This window comes from Miniopterus schreibersii, assembly GCF_964146895.1.
Source record: "Miniopterus schreibersii genome assembly, chromosome: 13".
NCBI classification, from domain to species: domain Eukaryota; kingdom Metazoa; phylum Chordata; class Mammalia; order Chiroptera; family Miniopteridae; genus Miniopterus; species Miniopterus schreibersii.
This window is the reverse complement of record NC_138113.1, coordinates 41,985,685-42,001,161: the sequence shown is the minus strand read 5'-3', so window position 1 is coordinate 42,001,161 and position 15,477 is coordinate 41,985,685. Positions and strand designations below refer to the sequence as shown.

The 15,477-nt window shown below is 54.9% G+C and overlaps 1 protein-coding gene across 6 annotated transcripts; it reads left to right on the top strand.

Annotated features, from left to right (window-relative positions):
* Nucleotides 1-98: 98 nt before the first annotated feature.
* On the top strand, nt 99-15,474 carry RTKN (rhotekin). Of its 6 annotated transcripts, XM_081157110.1 has the most exons (13): nt 1,719-1,832; nt 2,327-2,618; nt 8,466-8,665; nt 10,714-10,775; nt 10,873-10,926; nt 11,033-11,150; nt 11,468-11,677; nt 12,431-12,525; nt 12,628-12,734; nt 12,952-13,080; nt 13,767-13,935; nt 14,098-14,202; nt 14,788-15,474. In XM_081157110.1, the coding sequence occupies exons 2-13, from the start codon at nt 2,547-2,549 to the stop codon at nt 15,114-15,116; spliced, it is 1,650 nt and encodes a 549-aa protein (XP_081013236.1). In that variant the 5' UTR covers nt 1,719-1,832; nt 2,327-2,546; the 3' UTR covers nt 15,117-15,474. The 6 variants fall into 6 exon arrangements, with proteins under 6 accessions (XP_081013235.1, XP_081013239.1, XP_081013236.1 ...); XM_081157109.1 differs by lacking the exons at nt 1,719-1,832; nt 2,327-2,618 and adding an exon at nt 99-549; XM_081157113.1 differs by lacking the exons at nt 1,719-1,832; nt 2,327-2,618; nt 14,788-15,474 and adding exons at nt 287-549; nt 14,601-14,728.
* Nucleotides 15,475-15,477: the final 3 nt, after the last annotated feature.

The window sequence follows — 15,477 nt, the reverse complement described above, 5'->3', positions numbered from 1 at the left end:
GTTTTCCGAGGCAAACGGTCCCGCGCCAGGTGGGGGCGGCTGGCGGGGCGGGGCTTCTCCGGGCCCGCCCCTCGCCCAGGTGCTGCGCCCGCGACCCCGGCCGGAAGGGATGGTGCGCCCCCGCGGTGCTCGCGAGGCGTAGGGTGCTCCGGCGGACAGGGTGCCCCGCCGGGCCAGCTTGGGAGGGGCTGAGCTAGGGCCGAGAGGGCGCCCCGGGACTGGCCCCACCGAGCGCGCCTTTGGCGGGGGTGGAGGAGGAGGGGGCCGCGCCCTGCCCGGCCCAGGTGTCGTCCCCGGGGGCGGAGTTTGGGAACCCGGCCGCGGAGCTTCCCGGTGGGACCTGCGGGCGGACATCGAAGGACAAGCAGCCGAGCAAACTAGGCCGAGCGGGGTGGCGCGGGGAGCGCACAGGGCGGACAGACGCGCCGAGCCACCAACATGTTCTCTCGAAACCACCGGAGCCGGGTCACGGTGGCCAGGGGCTCCGCCTTGGAGATGGAGTTCAAACGCGGCCGCTTCCGACTCAGCCTCTTCAGCGACCCGCCGGAGGTGAGAGCCCCGCGTCCCTCCTTCCCTTGGCCCGCGGGGCTCCCGCAGCCCCGGCCGCGTCGCCCCCGCCCTCGCGCACGCCGGGGGGCGGAGACGCCGCGGGAGGCGGCCGGAGCCCTGGCTGTTGACTTTAAAAGTCAGGCGCGGACCGACCGTCTGCACGTTAGGCGGACCTGTGCCGCCCCGGACACTCCCTGGCCCAGTTGGAATGACTTGCTCTGCCTGGACAAACTTCGGTTGGTCTCGATGTAAGGGGCCCCAGGCTCGAGTCCCTAAATGTGTCTGGCGCCTCCCGGGCATCCCCGGGCACGGCGGTGGGCAGCTAGGCCCCAACAGCTCGGACCCTTGGCTTGGGCGCCGGTCCTGCCCCCGGCCGGCAGCCCCGTCTCGCAACCCGCCTCACCCGTCGGGAGAGTCTCCGCCGTCGGTCTCCCCCGTCGGCCAGGCCGGCCCACTGCGCCCACGCCCTCCCTCCCCAGTCACTCCTCGGTGCCGCTGAAGGGCTGGGAGGGGGTGCGTGTGTGTGACCCCTTTCAATGATCAGGGGATGTTTCCCACGCCCAGACTTTCGGCTTCCTTTCCTGGGGCCTGAGAGGGGTTCAGCCTTTAGTCTGACGGTTTCCTCCCGGGCCGTGCGCTCTCCACAGTGCCAAGGCCTGAACCCCACCTGTAACTCCCTAAGGAGGTCTGGGTGAGCGGGTGAGTAGCCACAGCTAATAGGCTGCCCCAGGTCAGCTGCCCTTCCCGGCTGGGCCTGGAAGGGTTAAGCGAGGGGGCCTTCCTCCCGCTCTCCCTCCCCGCCAGGATTCCAGGTCTGGCTTCTGCACCCCGCCTCCCCCAGCCTGCCCAGAACAAAGGCTCTTTCACACGCGTCAGGGTGTCTCGGGCCGTCTCTGACTCAGAAGCTAGTGGACTTGGAGGAGCAGGCCCTGGTCGGTTCCCCCAAAAGCAACCCCGTCCGGGGCCTGCGTGGGAGAGTGAGGGGCGAGGCCCGGGGACCAGGAGGAGGGGCCTGTGAGCTGGGGCCGCCCCTGGAGGAGCCCGGCCTTCGGGGGCTAAAGCGGAGGAGCGGGGGCGGAGCTGCAGGGCCTGACCGTCCGCCCAGGGGTGTGTGACTCCGTGGGCCTGGGGGGGGGGGGGTGGCAAAGCTGCAGCTGGCTGGGAATCGGGGCTGGTTTCCTGTCTGGAAGGGAAGGGGCCCGCAGAGGGGAGCGGGGGCAGCAGCAGACAGGCACACCCCTGCCTTTCTCCCTCCCTCTTCTCCCTTCTGCTGGAAAAGCGAGGTAATTGTGAGCCTAGGGTGGGTCGGGCTGGACGGGGCTCCCAAGTTGGAAGAGGTGGCCCTGGGGGTTGGGCCACATTTACCCCTTTGTCCCACTCCCTGGGCTCACTCACCCAAGTCCTCACCTCCATTCCTCTTCTTCCTCAAACTTATCCAGAAACCCTCTCAGAAAGTTTTAACGTCCTGACAAACTCCAGGACTCTGTAGAAACTACACGAGGCGTCCCCTCCCTGCCCCCTTCCAGCTGTGCCTGCCCCTCAGGCCCTCCTGGCACACAGATTCTCTGTCCACCCCGCCAGGGATGTGGGCGGGAGCTGGGGAGGGGCCAGAGTCGAAATGAAAGGGCCTTTTTCTTCCCCAGCTGGGAGAACAGCTGCCACCAAAGCAAGACTGGACACTCTGTGCCCAGAGTCCCCTCTGCAGCTGGCCTCCCCTCCTGGGACCCCACTTATCCTCACTTCACTTTCTTTTCCTCTCATGCCTGGCTCCCACCAGGGCCCTGGAACAGCAGTAGGCAAGGAAAGTTTGTCACAGCAGCCAGAGGGGTCTAACAGGAGTGCAGAGGGACAGAGGCAGCCTCTGCCCTCTGTCCAGGAACTGCCCACCTCTTTCAAGACCAGGGGAGCAGTAGGAGGAATTGTGGGGCAACGTGGTGCCTACCCACCCCCTCCCTCTGGAGGGGTTGACAAGGGAAGGGGCACTAGGGGGCACAGAAATGCAGGACAGATTGCACATCCTGGAGGACCTGAATATGCTCTACATTCGGCAGATGGCGCTCAGCCTGGAGGTAATGACCCCCACCCCTACCCCCAGTGCATCTCTTTGGCAAGCATCCCAGCCCCAGTCTCTGCCCTGCCCATTGCTCCTCGGGCTAAGGGGGGAGGGTGGGCCTGCTCAAAGTGGGGAGAGGGACAGGTGATTCTGTATCCCCTGCATTGGGTGCTGTGTGGCTCAGGCTTATTTTTGCCAATCAGAGTATTATATTGACAACAAGGTCTTGTCTTCACACCTACTTCTGGAAGCTTTATGGGTGGGTGTAGATGTGTGTTCTGGGGCTAGAGCCCTTTCAGGTATGGGAAGAAAAGGGGAGTTCAATGTGAGAGAGGTTTGCAGGAAGGATGTAGCCTTCCTATAGAAGGAGAAGGGGCTTTGGGGCAGGATGTAAAGAGTTTGCTGACCCTGAAGGTGCCAGGGAACTGTTTATTAATATATTTATTCTTAAATACATTTATTGAGCACTTACTATATGCCAAGCTCCTTTCTAGATCATGAGATTCTTCAGTGAACTAGACAGGAATGGTCCATTCTACAAGGGAACAGACAATAAACATGCAAACACATAAATAATCTCACATAGTGAAATTATGATGAAAACGGGAATATAATCAACATGAGGTATAGGAATGATGATGACAGGGCTTGATGATGGATTGAACATGAGGAGTGAGGCAAAGAGAGGACCCCAGGATGATTCTCAGGTGTGTGGTTAATCAACTAACTGGGCAGTGTGGCAGTTGACTTGAGGATATAGATGTGGAGGTCAGGGAAGGCTCTGTGAGGAGATAGGTGAGTTGAGACCAGAAGGATGTGAAGTTACCTGAAGACTGGAGGAAGAGCTTTTCAGACAGAGGGCAAAGCAAGCACAAAAGCCCTTAAATGGGGATGACTTCCAGTTCCCGTGTGGCTGGAACAGTAGTTCGGGTTGAGCTCATGGGCAGAGGCCAGATTATGTGGGGCCTTGAAGGCCACAACAAGGCACTTAGATTTTACTCTTGCTGTGATGTTGGCCCATGGAAGGGTGTTAAGCAGGGGAATAACTCATCTAATGTTTTAAAATGATGGCTGCTGAGAATAGGTTAGGCTGGGGTAGGGGTAGGAGAGAGGAAGGTTGGAAGAGGGGTAGTAGAAGACCACTGGAAAAAAGGTTGTTATAGCCTCAGGGTAGTGAACCTAGTGGTGTGGATGAAAGTGTTCATGGTGGAGACAAGAAGGGGGTGGATTTCAAATGATGGTTGTAGATCTGACAGGGCTTGATGATGGATTGAACATGAGGGGTGACGCAAAGAGAGGACCCCAGGATGATTCCCAGGTGTGTGGTTAAGCAACTAACCAAGCAGTGTGGCAATTGACTTGAGTTGAGGAAGATGGAGGAAGCTGTGAAAATGACCACTTGGACCAGGCAGGGATTTTCTGCTGAGGAAGGTCAGGCAGGACTATAAGAGTCTAGATCAGGAATGACAATTTATTTCATGTCGCCTCTCTTGGCCCCACCCCCTCTTCCTGTATCAGAGTAGACATTAGGAGTCAATCATGGCACTCTTTATCAGCAAGCCCAGGCATGGCCTCAGAATCTTTCTCAGCACAACCTTGGCATAAATTGTGCAGGTTGCTTCCTTCACAAGGGCACCAGGTAGAGTCAGGAGTCCTGACCTGGTTTTGGGCTGCATCAGGAGGGGGCACCTTTATCTAATTTATTCGCCTGGAGAGGGTCATCTTTTTCTAATATGCAGAAAGGTACCCAATGTGCCCATTAGGATTCTGACACTGCTTAGTATCCTGTGTTGGCATGTGAGGTAAAACCTGTTTGCCATCCCTAGTCCTCTGTACTGTCCATGTTACTAGTCACATGTGGCTATTTAAATTTATAATTTAATTAAAATGAAATAAAATATTTAATTCCTTAGTTGCTCTAGCCACATTTCAAGTGCTAGATGACTATTGAATATTTCCATCATTGCAGGAGATTTTATTGCTCTGAGCTGGTCTAGATATTAAAATGTTTAAATTCTGCGCACACGCCTGCACACACACACATCATGTAATTTTTCTTCATGGGAGGTCTGCCCAAGTTCTGGGACACAGGAGGGAACTTATATTTCACCTTTGTCACCTCTCCTTCAGCCATGGGCTGAGGGTGCTGTGTTCTTTCTCTATGAAGCTCGGGAGGACACCCCCCCTACCCAGAGAGACCCATTGATGTTTAAGGGATTGGCAAGAGAGGTAGTCATGGAAGAATAAATCCAAGAAAACTTATGTGCTGGGTCCACCCTGGCCAGTGTGGCTCAGTTGGTTGGGCTTGGTCCTGTGCAGGAGAAGGTTGCAGGTTCCATTCAGGGTTGTGGCTGGGTCCCTGGTAGGGGGCCTGCAGGAGGCAGCCAATGGAAGTGCATCGATGTTTCTCTCCCTCGCTCTCTAAAAATCAATACAAATATTTAATTAATAAATAAAATATGTGCTGGGCCCAGGTGGAGGTCAGACTTCCCCACTTAATCCTCAAATGATGCTATGAAGGAGGTGGAATAATCCTCTAGTTTACAAACTGAAGCTATAGAGGTTATATTCTCATAGCTAGTCAGGTTCCTAAGGGAGGATTTGAACTGAGCCCTGGGAACAGAAGGTGAAGCAGAGCCGGAAGTCAGGGACAGAAGCGAGTCGGAGGGACAGGAAAGGATGTCCCTGGAGGCCTTAGTGTGTGTTGGGCTTCTTCCCATTACTCATCCTCCTTCAGCCCCTGGGGCCCTGACCCAGGCCCGGTGGACATCCAGCTGGGCTCTTTCTCTAGAGAGTCTGGTGAAAATGCTGCGTCCTTGGGGCGAAGGAGTGTGTGGGTGGGGAGGGGGCGACCAGAAGCCATCCCTGGGGGGGGGGGGCGCAATGCACAGGGATCTATAAACTAAGCCAGGAGTCCTGAGAGGCACTGCCCAGAGGATGGGAGCCGGTGTCTCTAGACGGTGGGAGAGTGGATTTAGGACCGGAGGGCGGTGGGCGGTCGTCCCAGGGGTGTCTAGGCCCTTAGGCTTCTCTGGGCTGCAGCCACTTCTGCCTGTTATTCCATTTTACACGTTATTCCAATTTACACACTATATCCCTGTCGCCCCCCCCCCCAAGGGGTCACCTTGGAGGGCAACCGCGTGGGCAGGTGCCTCCTGGCCTCCTGCGGCTCCGGCTAGTGCCGCGCCCTGAAGCCCTGTCCAGGACCAGGGCTGCCCCGGGAGGCTCGGTAGCACCGCGCCTGGTTCTCTGTGGTCCTGCCGCCGGGAGCCCGGGGCCCCGAGTCTAGCGGGCCGGGCTCACAGAAGGTCCGCGCTGCCTCGGAGCCCCTCGGCCACTCGCACTCTCGCGGCAGTTGGGAGCTGATGTCACCGGTGCCCTGAGCGCCGCGGGCGGGGCGCTGAGCGGGGCCCCCAGACGCGGCTCCGGACCAGCGCTCTGCGCCCCGGCGCCCTGCGGGACCCCTGCGGGACCCCTGCGGGACCCCTGCGAGGTCGCCTGTGGCTGCGCGGCAGGCGCGATGGCCAGGGCTAGGGAAGGATCCGTAAGTGCTGGGGCTGGGATGGAGGGCCAGCCAGGAGGGGGCTTGAGGGTGCCTGCCTGTCCCCCGCCCCTGCTCTCACCCGTTTGGGGTGTTTGTGGAAGAAGCTGGATACAGAATGGGATGGGGGTTGGCAGGCAGGTAAGCTTAGCAGAGGTGGGACCCTGGGGCAGACAGACCTAGTGGAGCTCCGCGGAGCTGTGTAGTCTGGGAGGGCTTCCTGGTGTAAGATGCTTTGGGACGGGGTTGGCCTATTTCTGATGGGTCAGGATGGAGAAACATGGATAGTGCTGAGGTAAGGGAGGATGAGAGTCTGGACTTGCACAGTGGCCCAGGAAATAGTGAAGGAAGAATCTGCAGGGAGGCTGGTCAAGGCTTTTGGAAGCAGGAATTTAGGGTGTTCAAGTCTCGGAGACTTGAAGGCTGGAGCCACCAGGGACAGAAGCAAGAGCACAGAGTGTGGAAGAGACCTGGTGTGAGGGAGAAGACAGGTTTTGGGTGGTCACATTTACACCCATCTTCCAACCCAGTGCCACCATTGGCTTCCTCTTGAACTGATCTTTACATTGTACTGGGGTTAGTCTTCCACCTCCTCTCTGAAGCCTTCCCATCATTCAGCCAGAAGCAAACAGGGTCTGTTTTCTGTGAGTGTGTTTATGCCATGACATAGCACTTACGGAGCAGCCATTAATGTCTTGCATCTCTCACCTCTCAGCTGGATTTTAAATGGAGCCGTGGACAGCACAGGGACACTTCAGTGTTTGTTGGGTGAATGCTACTGCTGCAGAAGTAGCATCATTAAAATCTGCATCCCCACCGTTCACATGTACCATGTGCTGGGCACTGTGCTAGTGCTTTATCTTTCTGTCTCACTGATCCTCAAAACCCCAGGATGTGGGGACTATTTCCATCCTCATTTTACAAATGGGGAAACCGAGTCTCAGGGAGGTTGATTAAACTGCCCAGTGCATTTTCAGTAAGTTTCTCCCCAGCTTCTTAAGACTGGCAGGGCTGTGACTCAAACCCAGGTTTATCTTTATGTCAAACTGGTGCTCCCCTCCTCTGCTCTGTGCCAAGACCTCCGGGGCTCCTTTCTGAGCGAAGAAGGTTCCTGAGAATCCTGGTGCCTCTCCTAGTACCCCCAGTCTGGCCCTATGCACAGCCTGCTCAGCCCCTCACTCCTGACCTGCTTCACCTGCCTTTCCATCCCCATTCCTTGCCCCTGTCCATTTTTTAAAAAGGCAACACAATTTCCAATAGTACAGTAGTAAAGAACGGTACATATAAATAAAGTATCATAAATCTGTTTTCCATTCCTGGCTCCCAGCCCTGCAACTGCTACGATTTTATGCATATCTGTGTCTATGTCTGTGCATGTTTGTGTGTGGTGCACAAATGGTAGCAGGCTATAATACTGTTCTACTTTTCTCATTTCATATATTTTGAAGATTGTTTCATATTTGCACTTTTTTTTTAATCCTCACCTGAGGATATTTTTTCCATTGCTTTTCAGAGAGTGAAGGGGGAGAGAGAGAGAGAAACATTGATGTGAGAGAGACACATCGATTGGTTGCCTTCCACACGTGCCTCGGCCCGAGGATCAAGCATGCAACCGAGGTACGTGCCCCTGGCTGGAATCAAACCCTGGGCCCTTCGGTCCACAGGCCAATGCTCTAACCACTGAGCCAAACCGGCTAGGGTTGCACACTCTTAATGTCTGCAATATTCCATAGTAGAGATGTGCTGTAACTTTTTATTTTTACCTATCCCATTTTTTAATTTGTCAATTACTGTTGACATTCAATATTATTTTATATTAGTTTCAACTGTACAGCATAGTGATTAAACATTTATATAATTTATGAAGTAATTCCCTCCTCCCCTTAAGTGTAGTGCGCTATTATTTAACCAATGCCCTGTTGAAGGACTTTTAATCTTGGTGTTCTAAAACAATGCTTCAATGAATATGGCTTTGCCCACACATGTAACTATATTTGTAGGATAAACTCGTAGATATTGGATAGCTGGATCAAAGGATATGTGAATCTGTAGTTTTCATAGATTTTTTTCCAAACTGCAGTCAAAAGATGCTGAAGGAATGTATACTCCCCCCATCAAATGCATGAGGGCATCCGTATAATTACAAAGCTGCTCTGATTATTCTTGGACAGTTGAGGTTGAGCCTCAACCCTTGCCCTTGAGGTACCTGAAACATAGGTTTCTTGTCAGTTTCTCCTGGGCCACACCCCACTTGGGGATGGGAGGGTGCTTCTACCTCTCCCCTGACTCACATGTTCTTCTCCTCCTCCCCACTCCGGCTAGGACACAGAGTTGCAGAGAAAGCTAGACCATGAGATCCGGATGAGGGAAGGGGCCTGCAAGCTGCTGGCAGCCTGTTCCCAGCGCGAGCAGACTCTGGAGGCCACCAAGAGCCTGCTGGTGTGCAACAGCCGCATCCTCAGCTATATGGGCGAGCTGCAGCGGCGCAAGGAGGCGCAGGTGCTGGGGAAGACAGGCCGGCGGTGAGCAAGGGGGACGAGGCCTTCTGGGGGGTAGTGGTATGTCATGTGTGTATATGGAGCGTTGACTACCCTGAAGCCAACCTCCTCATGTCAGGCCTGGAAGACACCTTGATGTTTCACCACCTCAGTGTGCTGCCCAGAGGTGCACTTCTGAGAAGCTAGGGCTGGACTCAGGAAAGCCAGGGGTTTTGGTGAAAGGCTGGCAGTCTGAGGGGTAGTAATACAAAACCACTCATTTGCTAAGCCCTGCCTGTGATCTGATGAGGCTGGCTGGCTGGCTTCTGGAAAGCCAATTTTCTCAAAGTCAGTTTACCAAATGGCCAGTTTGCTAAAAGGCCAATTTACCACAAACTGACAATAGTTTATTGTACCTGGGGTTCACTATCAGAGGCAGAGGTTGGAAAAGAGACTAAAAAATCATTTAAGGGAAAGTCTGTCCCTTCACATAAATTGTTATTATTATTATTTTTAATCTTCACCCAAGGATATTTTTTTCCATTGCTTTTCAGATAGAGTGGAAGGGAGGGAGGGATGGGGGAGAGAGAGAGAGAGAGAGGGAAACATTGATGTGAGAGAGACAGACATTCACTGGTTGCCTCCTGCATGTGCCCCAACCAGGGGCGGGGAGGGAACCCGCAACCTAGTTACATGCTCTTGACTGGGAATTGAACCGGAGACCCTTCAGTGCCCAGGCCAGCTCTCTAACCACTGAGCAACACTGGCCAAGGCCCTTCACATAAATTAGATTGTGCATTCCAAAAGGGCTCAGCTTCTTTCTGGATGTGAAACACAAGCTATACTAACATTAGACTCTGCTGATCTGAGAAATCTGCAGTGAAATGGTTGAGGTGATGCTCTGGTAAAACTAAAATATTGGAGAAAATATTTGGCAAATTGATCATTCCAAGAATTGGCTGTTTTGGTAAACTGGTCATTTGTAAAACTGGCTTCTGGCAAAGTAATCTGCTTGACCCCACAAGGTTGAGTGGAAGAAGATCCTAGCTCAGCCATGAAGGCTGACACAGGAGAGGTTGCCAGGAGCCCTCCAGAGCTCACCCAGGAAGCCACAGGGGAGGCAAACCCACTCTATGCCTGTCCCATAAAACTAAAGGAAGGGCAAGCAGGCAGGGGGACAGCTTCTACTATGGGTTTGCTGTCTCCTGAGAGGCAGCCATCATTAGTCTCTGCCCTGCCCACAGGGCCTAACAGTGTGACTTGAGGTACACCCCAAGTCCCTGACTATTAACTACATTGACATTAGCATCACATAATTTAGCTTAAGGCCTGACTAAGTCGTGGATTACATTACTGGCATTATGAATTAGTATGGGTAAAGTGGCCTTTGTCATCTTAGGGAGAGACATACTTGGTGAGTCCTGATAATGGGCGGGGAGGTGAGGAAGGCAGGGTTTCTGGGGCCCTGCAGTGGGGCACTGGGAACTTGGGGCACTGGGAAGGCACAGCCTATCTAGCAAGGAGGGTAAAGGAGAAATCAAAGCTGAGGGGGAGGAGAGAGGTTTGTGGCAAATGGAACACAAATGTTCCCCACTACTTGGGTTTTTTCCTTTCATCAAAAACTGGTCAACTTGATTTTGCAACTGACCCAGTACCCTCCACCGTCTCATCACTTCTATCTAAGAAGTGATGAGACGGTGGAGGTGACCATCTTCCCTTATTGTTAAAAGGAAAGGCTGCAGACTCCTTCAAGCCTGGGATTTCATGGAGAAGAGCCCTTGAAAGGGAGTCTCACTCCAGGCCCCTGTCCCCTCAAGCCTCATTTAGTCCCTGGCAGGGGTTTGGGGAGGTGGTAAGGGAGGGTGCTTGGAGAGGGGGAGCCCAGAGCTTGTACTGTGTGTGAATTTGTGTGCCTCTAGTGTCCCCAGCACCACCCTGGGTTCAGTGGACAAATCTAACAGTCCCTCACCCCTGCAATGTCAGCCTGGCTAGGGCTGCCCAGACTGGGGGTGGGTGGTCCTAGAGCCCTTGGGAACCAGAGCCAGGGGGAGTAGTTCTGGAGGCCAGGCCAGGACATTGTGATTTGCCCACAGGCCTTCTGACAGCGGGCTGCTTGCTGAGCGCTCCCCCTGCCGAGGCCGGGTCTGCATCTCTGGTAAGAAGCACCACTACCCCAGTCCCTGGTGTTCCTTGTCCAACCACAAGACCTCCTGCCCCATCTCAACGTCTGTTCTCCCCACTCTGCCCCTTAGACGTCCGGATTCCACTCATGTGGAAGGACACAGAATATTTCAAGAACAAAGGCGGTGAGTTCCTTGCATGCTGGGACGAATGCAGGGGAGTGACCCTGAGGCTGAAAGCTCCTGTGGGGCACTTTTTTTTTTAAGTCAGTTTTGCCCTCTTTGTCCCCAGACCTGCACCGCTGGGCTGTGTTCCTGCTGCTGCAGCTAGGGGAAGACATTCAGGACACAGAAATGATCCTGGTGGACAGGACCCTCACAGACATCTCCTTTCAGAACAGCCTGCTCTTGTGAGTACCTCGTCTGTGTGGCTCCCTCCTCTCTCTACTCTGCCCACTGCTTTGATGAGGTAGCTACAGGGGAGGGGAGGGGAGGGGAGGGGAGGGGAGGGGAGGGGAGGGGAGGGGAGGGGAGGGGAGGGGAGGGGAGGGGAGGGGAGGGGAGGGGAGGGGAGGGGAGGGGAGGGGAGGGGAGGAAGGGAGATGGGCTTTCCCTGTGGAGCTGTCCTGAACTTGTACCACATCCATCCTTTCCCCCACCCCCATCCTTCATGCCTCCCTGGACTTCCCCAGGACCATCTTCTTCTCTTTTTCCCACTCTCCCCTAGCACCGAGGCAGGGCCAGACTTTGAACTGCGGCTGGAGCTGTATGGGGCCTGCATGGAAGAGGAGGGGGCTCTGGCTGGTGCCCCCAAGAGGCTTGCCACCAAACTCAGCAGCTCCCTGGGCCGTTCCTCCGGGAGGCGTGTCAGGGCATCTCTGGAGAGTGCTGGGGGTTCAGGGAGCAGTACCATCCTACTCCCCACCCCGGCTGTGGGGTAAGGCCCTGCATTTGCCCACTGCCCTCACATGCCTATCCTGGTCATGGGTGACCTCTAAGCAGTGGGGAGCTTGCAGAACCTACTTTGCGTAGCTGCCAGGACGTACAGACAGACATGGATGAGCAGTGGCCACATGGCTGGGAGGCACTCAGAGCTGGGCCCAAGCCAACTGAGATAATCAATAGGAATGCAGGGAGAGCTAGGCTCTGGGGTCTTCACTTTTTTTAGCAACAGATGCATCTTATATGGATAGACTAGAATGCCCTGGTTGGAGAAGGGTAGCCTGGGCTCTGTTGCAGCGCCTACAGGAGTATGGAAGCACCCTGTGGAAACACTGGGCCTCCAAGGAGCAGTTTGAGAATGTCTAGGGTAATGAACAGAATGCTGATTTTGGAGACACACATGGGTTCAAACTCCAGCTCCACCACCTACCTATCAGCTATATATTATGGACAAATTTCTTAACCTCTCTATGCCTCAAGCAGCCTCATCTGTTAGCTAAAGAATGCCACCAACCTCCCAGGGCTGTCGTGGGAATACAGTAGGATAACATACATAAAAAACACAGGACCTGGCACTTAGCAGGAGCTCAGTAAATGTTTGTTCCCAACTCCTGCGGGAGAGGCTAGTTTTCTGTGTGGCCGTCTGAACAACAGGGCAGACCTGCTCAACACTATAGCTCCTGCCATCTAGCACAGCTCTCACGTATTCCTTGCTTGGCTGAAGCCCACTTCTCTGCCTGTCCTGCAGTGGTCCTCGGTACCACCTCTTGGCTCACACCACGCTCACCCTGGCAGCAGTGCAAGATGGGTTCCGCACACATGACCTCACCCTTGCCAGCCATGGTGAGTATGTATGGGCATGGGGGACGCTGGGTGGTGAGAAGAGGGGCCATTGGATGACCCCGTTCTCATTCCCCATTCCCACCCTGCACTTCCCTCTCCCAGAGGAGAACCCTGCCTGGCTGCCCCTTTACGGTAGTGTGTGTTGCCGCCTTGTGGCTCAGCCTCTCTGCATGACTCAGCCTACTGCAAGTGGTTCCCTCAGGGTGCAGGTGAGGGCCCCTGAGGAGTGGAAGGGAACAGGGAGAAGGCAGAGGAGAGCTGGGTCACCTGGGAATTTAAGAACTGCTGAAAAATCAAGATCTGGGTGGGCGGAGGGGTATGGCAAAGGGGTGGCGTGGGCAGAAAGGAGCAGATTCTTGATGGAGGGCTGGGAAGAAGGGTGATGGGTGGTGTGAGTCCCCTAGGAAACCTTGAGTATCTATGCAGCAAGCTGGGGAGCGGCAGGACTGGACACGAGTGCACGGAGTCCTGAAAGGCACAAATCTCTTCTGTTACCGGCAACCTGAAGATGCAGATACTGGGGAAGAGCCGCTGTTTACTATTGCGATCAACAAGGTGATGGGTCCCCTGGTGGTCAAGCCACCAGGTGCTGGGGTCTGGAGCCTCTCCTTCAGGCCCCAGGATGGTGGGTGCAGACCTTAGAGAGATCAAAGCCTCCTGCTCCTCACAGCACTGCACCCAACTCCAGGGCCAGGAACGCTGAGGGGCCTTCTTCTCCCTGACCAGCATCACTAGGAAAGGGTTGTCCCTTCTACATAGCAGCCTCAGCCCCTAGAATTCTCAGCGAGGGTTCTACGGCCAGTTTAGGATTTTCATCCACCTTCCATCTTCCCTCTCAGATTCTAATTTGCATCTACTCCACCCTTTCCTGGTTTCCTCTCCCAACCCAAGTCCAATGACCCCTCCAGTCACTCGCCCTTTTGCTGGCTTTCCTGCTGATTTTTATGGAGGAAGTAGTGAGGAACATTTGTCCTCAGCATTCCTGCCAGCCTCCGTGCCCTCCCCTGCCCACCCTCTTTCCGTCTCATGTGCTTCTCTTCCTGACTGAAGACCATCTGTCTCATCCCCAGTCCTTTCCTGCCATTCCTTCCCACTCTGCTCAGTAGGAGGAAATGAGAGGGCCTGGTGAAAGCCCCACGAGCTCCTCCTTCTGAGGCAGGGAAGATCAAACCCTCCTGAAGTCACTGCTGACTTCTGTGACCCACGTGGAGTTGGAAGCAGACCCCTTTTTTCTTTTGCAGGAGACGCGAGTCCAGGCAGGGGAGCTGGACCAGGCCACAGGCCGGCCCTTCACTCTGAGCATCACTAACCAGTATGGGGAGGACAAGGTGACACATAACCTTCAGACAGAGAGTCGAGGAGCCCTACAGAGCTGGATGGAGGCTCTGTGGCAGCTTTTCTTTGACATGAGTAAGAGGAGGGGGCTGGATTGAACCTTTGGGAGGAATTGGGGTTTGTTACTTTTTACCATGGGCCTGTTTCAAGAATGTGTGGAAGGAAATGTAGCAAAGGAGAAGGTAGCCTGGCCCTCTCAGCCCTCCTCTCCACCCCCAATCAGTGCTCTCCCTTTAGGCCAGTGGAAGCAGTGCTGTGACGAAATCATGAAGATTGAAACCCCAGCTCCCCGGAAACCACCCCAAGTTTTGGCCAAGCAGAGGTCCTTGTACCATGAGATGGGTGAGTGAAAGTATACCCTGGGAACCTGGTGGGAAGTGGGACTGGAGGCATCAAGGGAACCCAGATAATGGAAACAGACAGAAAGTACACTTTGGGCTAAGGCAGAGCTCACGGACTCAAGTCCCACCCAGTTCTGTTGTTTCTTTCTCTCCTCCAACCCTTCTTAGAACCACTTCCACGAGAGTTCAAAACAAAACCCCAAAGAACCAGATTCATTTCATGGGTTTCTTTCCTAATTTCTTCTTTTTTGTTTCCCTTTCTGCATGCGGATTCCTGTCTCTTCCTCTGACCTTTACTTGCTTGGCACTGCTTTCATTTTCCTTCTTTCTTGATTTCTTCACCCACTTCTGCCCTAACCCCCCCCAATCCCCATCCACCCTGCACCCTGAATCCCATAGTCTTATCAGAGCCTGGGGCTCCAGGGGGCCCAGGTGAGGGGCTGCTCCTGCAGGATAACGCAATCTCGGCTGAGATCCGGGCTTTGCTTTCCTCCTATTACAGTGATAGGTGATGGTCAGGGCTGGGTAGACCTGGGGCGTAAACTCTGACTAGCCCCCTCCCCTCAACCCCTTCCTGGTGCCACAGCTATTGAGCCTCTGGATGACATCGCAGCAGTGACAGACATCCTGGCCCAGCGGGAGGGCGTGAGGCTGGAGACGCCCCCACCCTGGCTAGCCATGTTTACAGACCAGCCTGCCCTGCCTAGCCCCTGCTCACCTGCCTCAGTAGCCCCAGCCCGGACTCATCCCCTGCCCTGGGGGCGTCCCCGAACATTCTCCCTGGACGCTGTCCCCCCAGACCACTCCCCTGAGGCTTCCCGCTTGGTTGCCCCTCTCCCCCCGCATCGATCCCCACGGTCCAGAGGCCTCTGCAGCAAAGGCTCTCCCCGCACCTGGCTTCAGTCACCAGTGTGAGAGAAAGGTGCTGGCAACAGGATCTGGCCAGAAGAAGAGATGACCTGTGTGTGGCTGGGCTCTGGATACGGTGCTATCTGTAGCAGGTTGGCCAGCTTGGCCTCCCCTTCCTCAGCTGGACTGGGGGTAGGTTGGGGATGGGGAGCAGAAGCCCCTCTTAAGCTGTGGTTACCATGGTGCTGAGGGACTCATTCCCGGGGCTGGCTGGGACCCCCTAAACCCTTCCTGGGAGAAAACTGGAACCAACCCTGCCCTACCTCCTGCACTAACCAGCTTTGAGGATGGCACTGGAGAGCACTGGGAGGGAACACACCAACCTTGTGATTCCCACATTGACCATTAAAGTTATTTAACAGCAGCC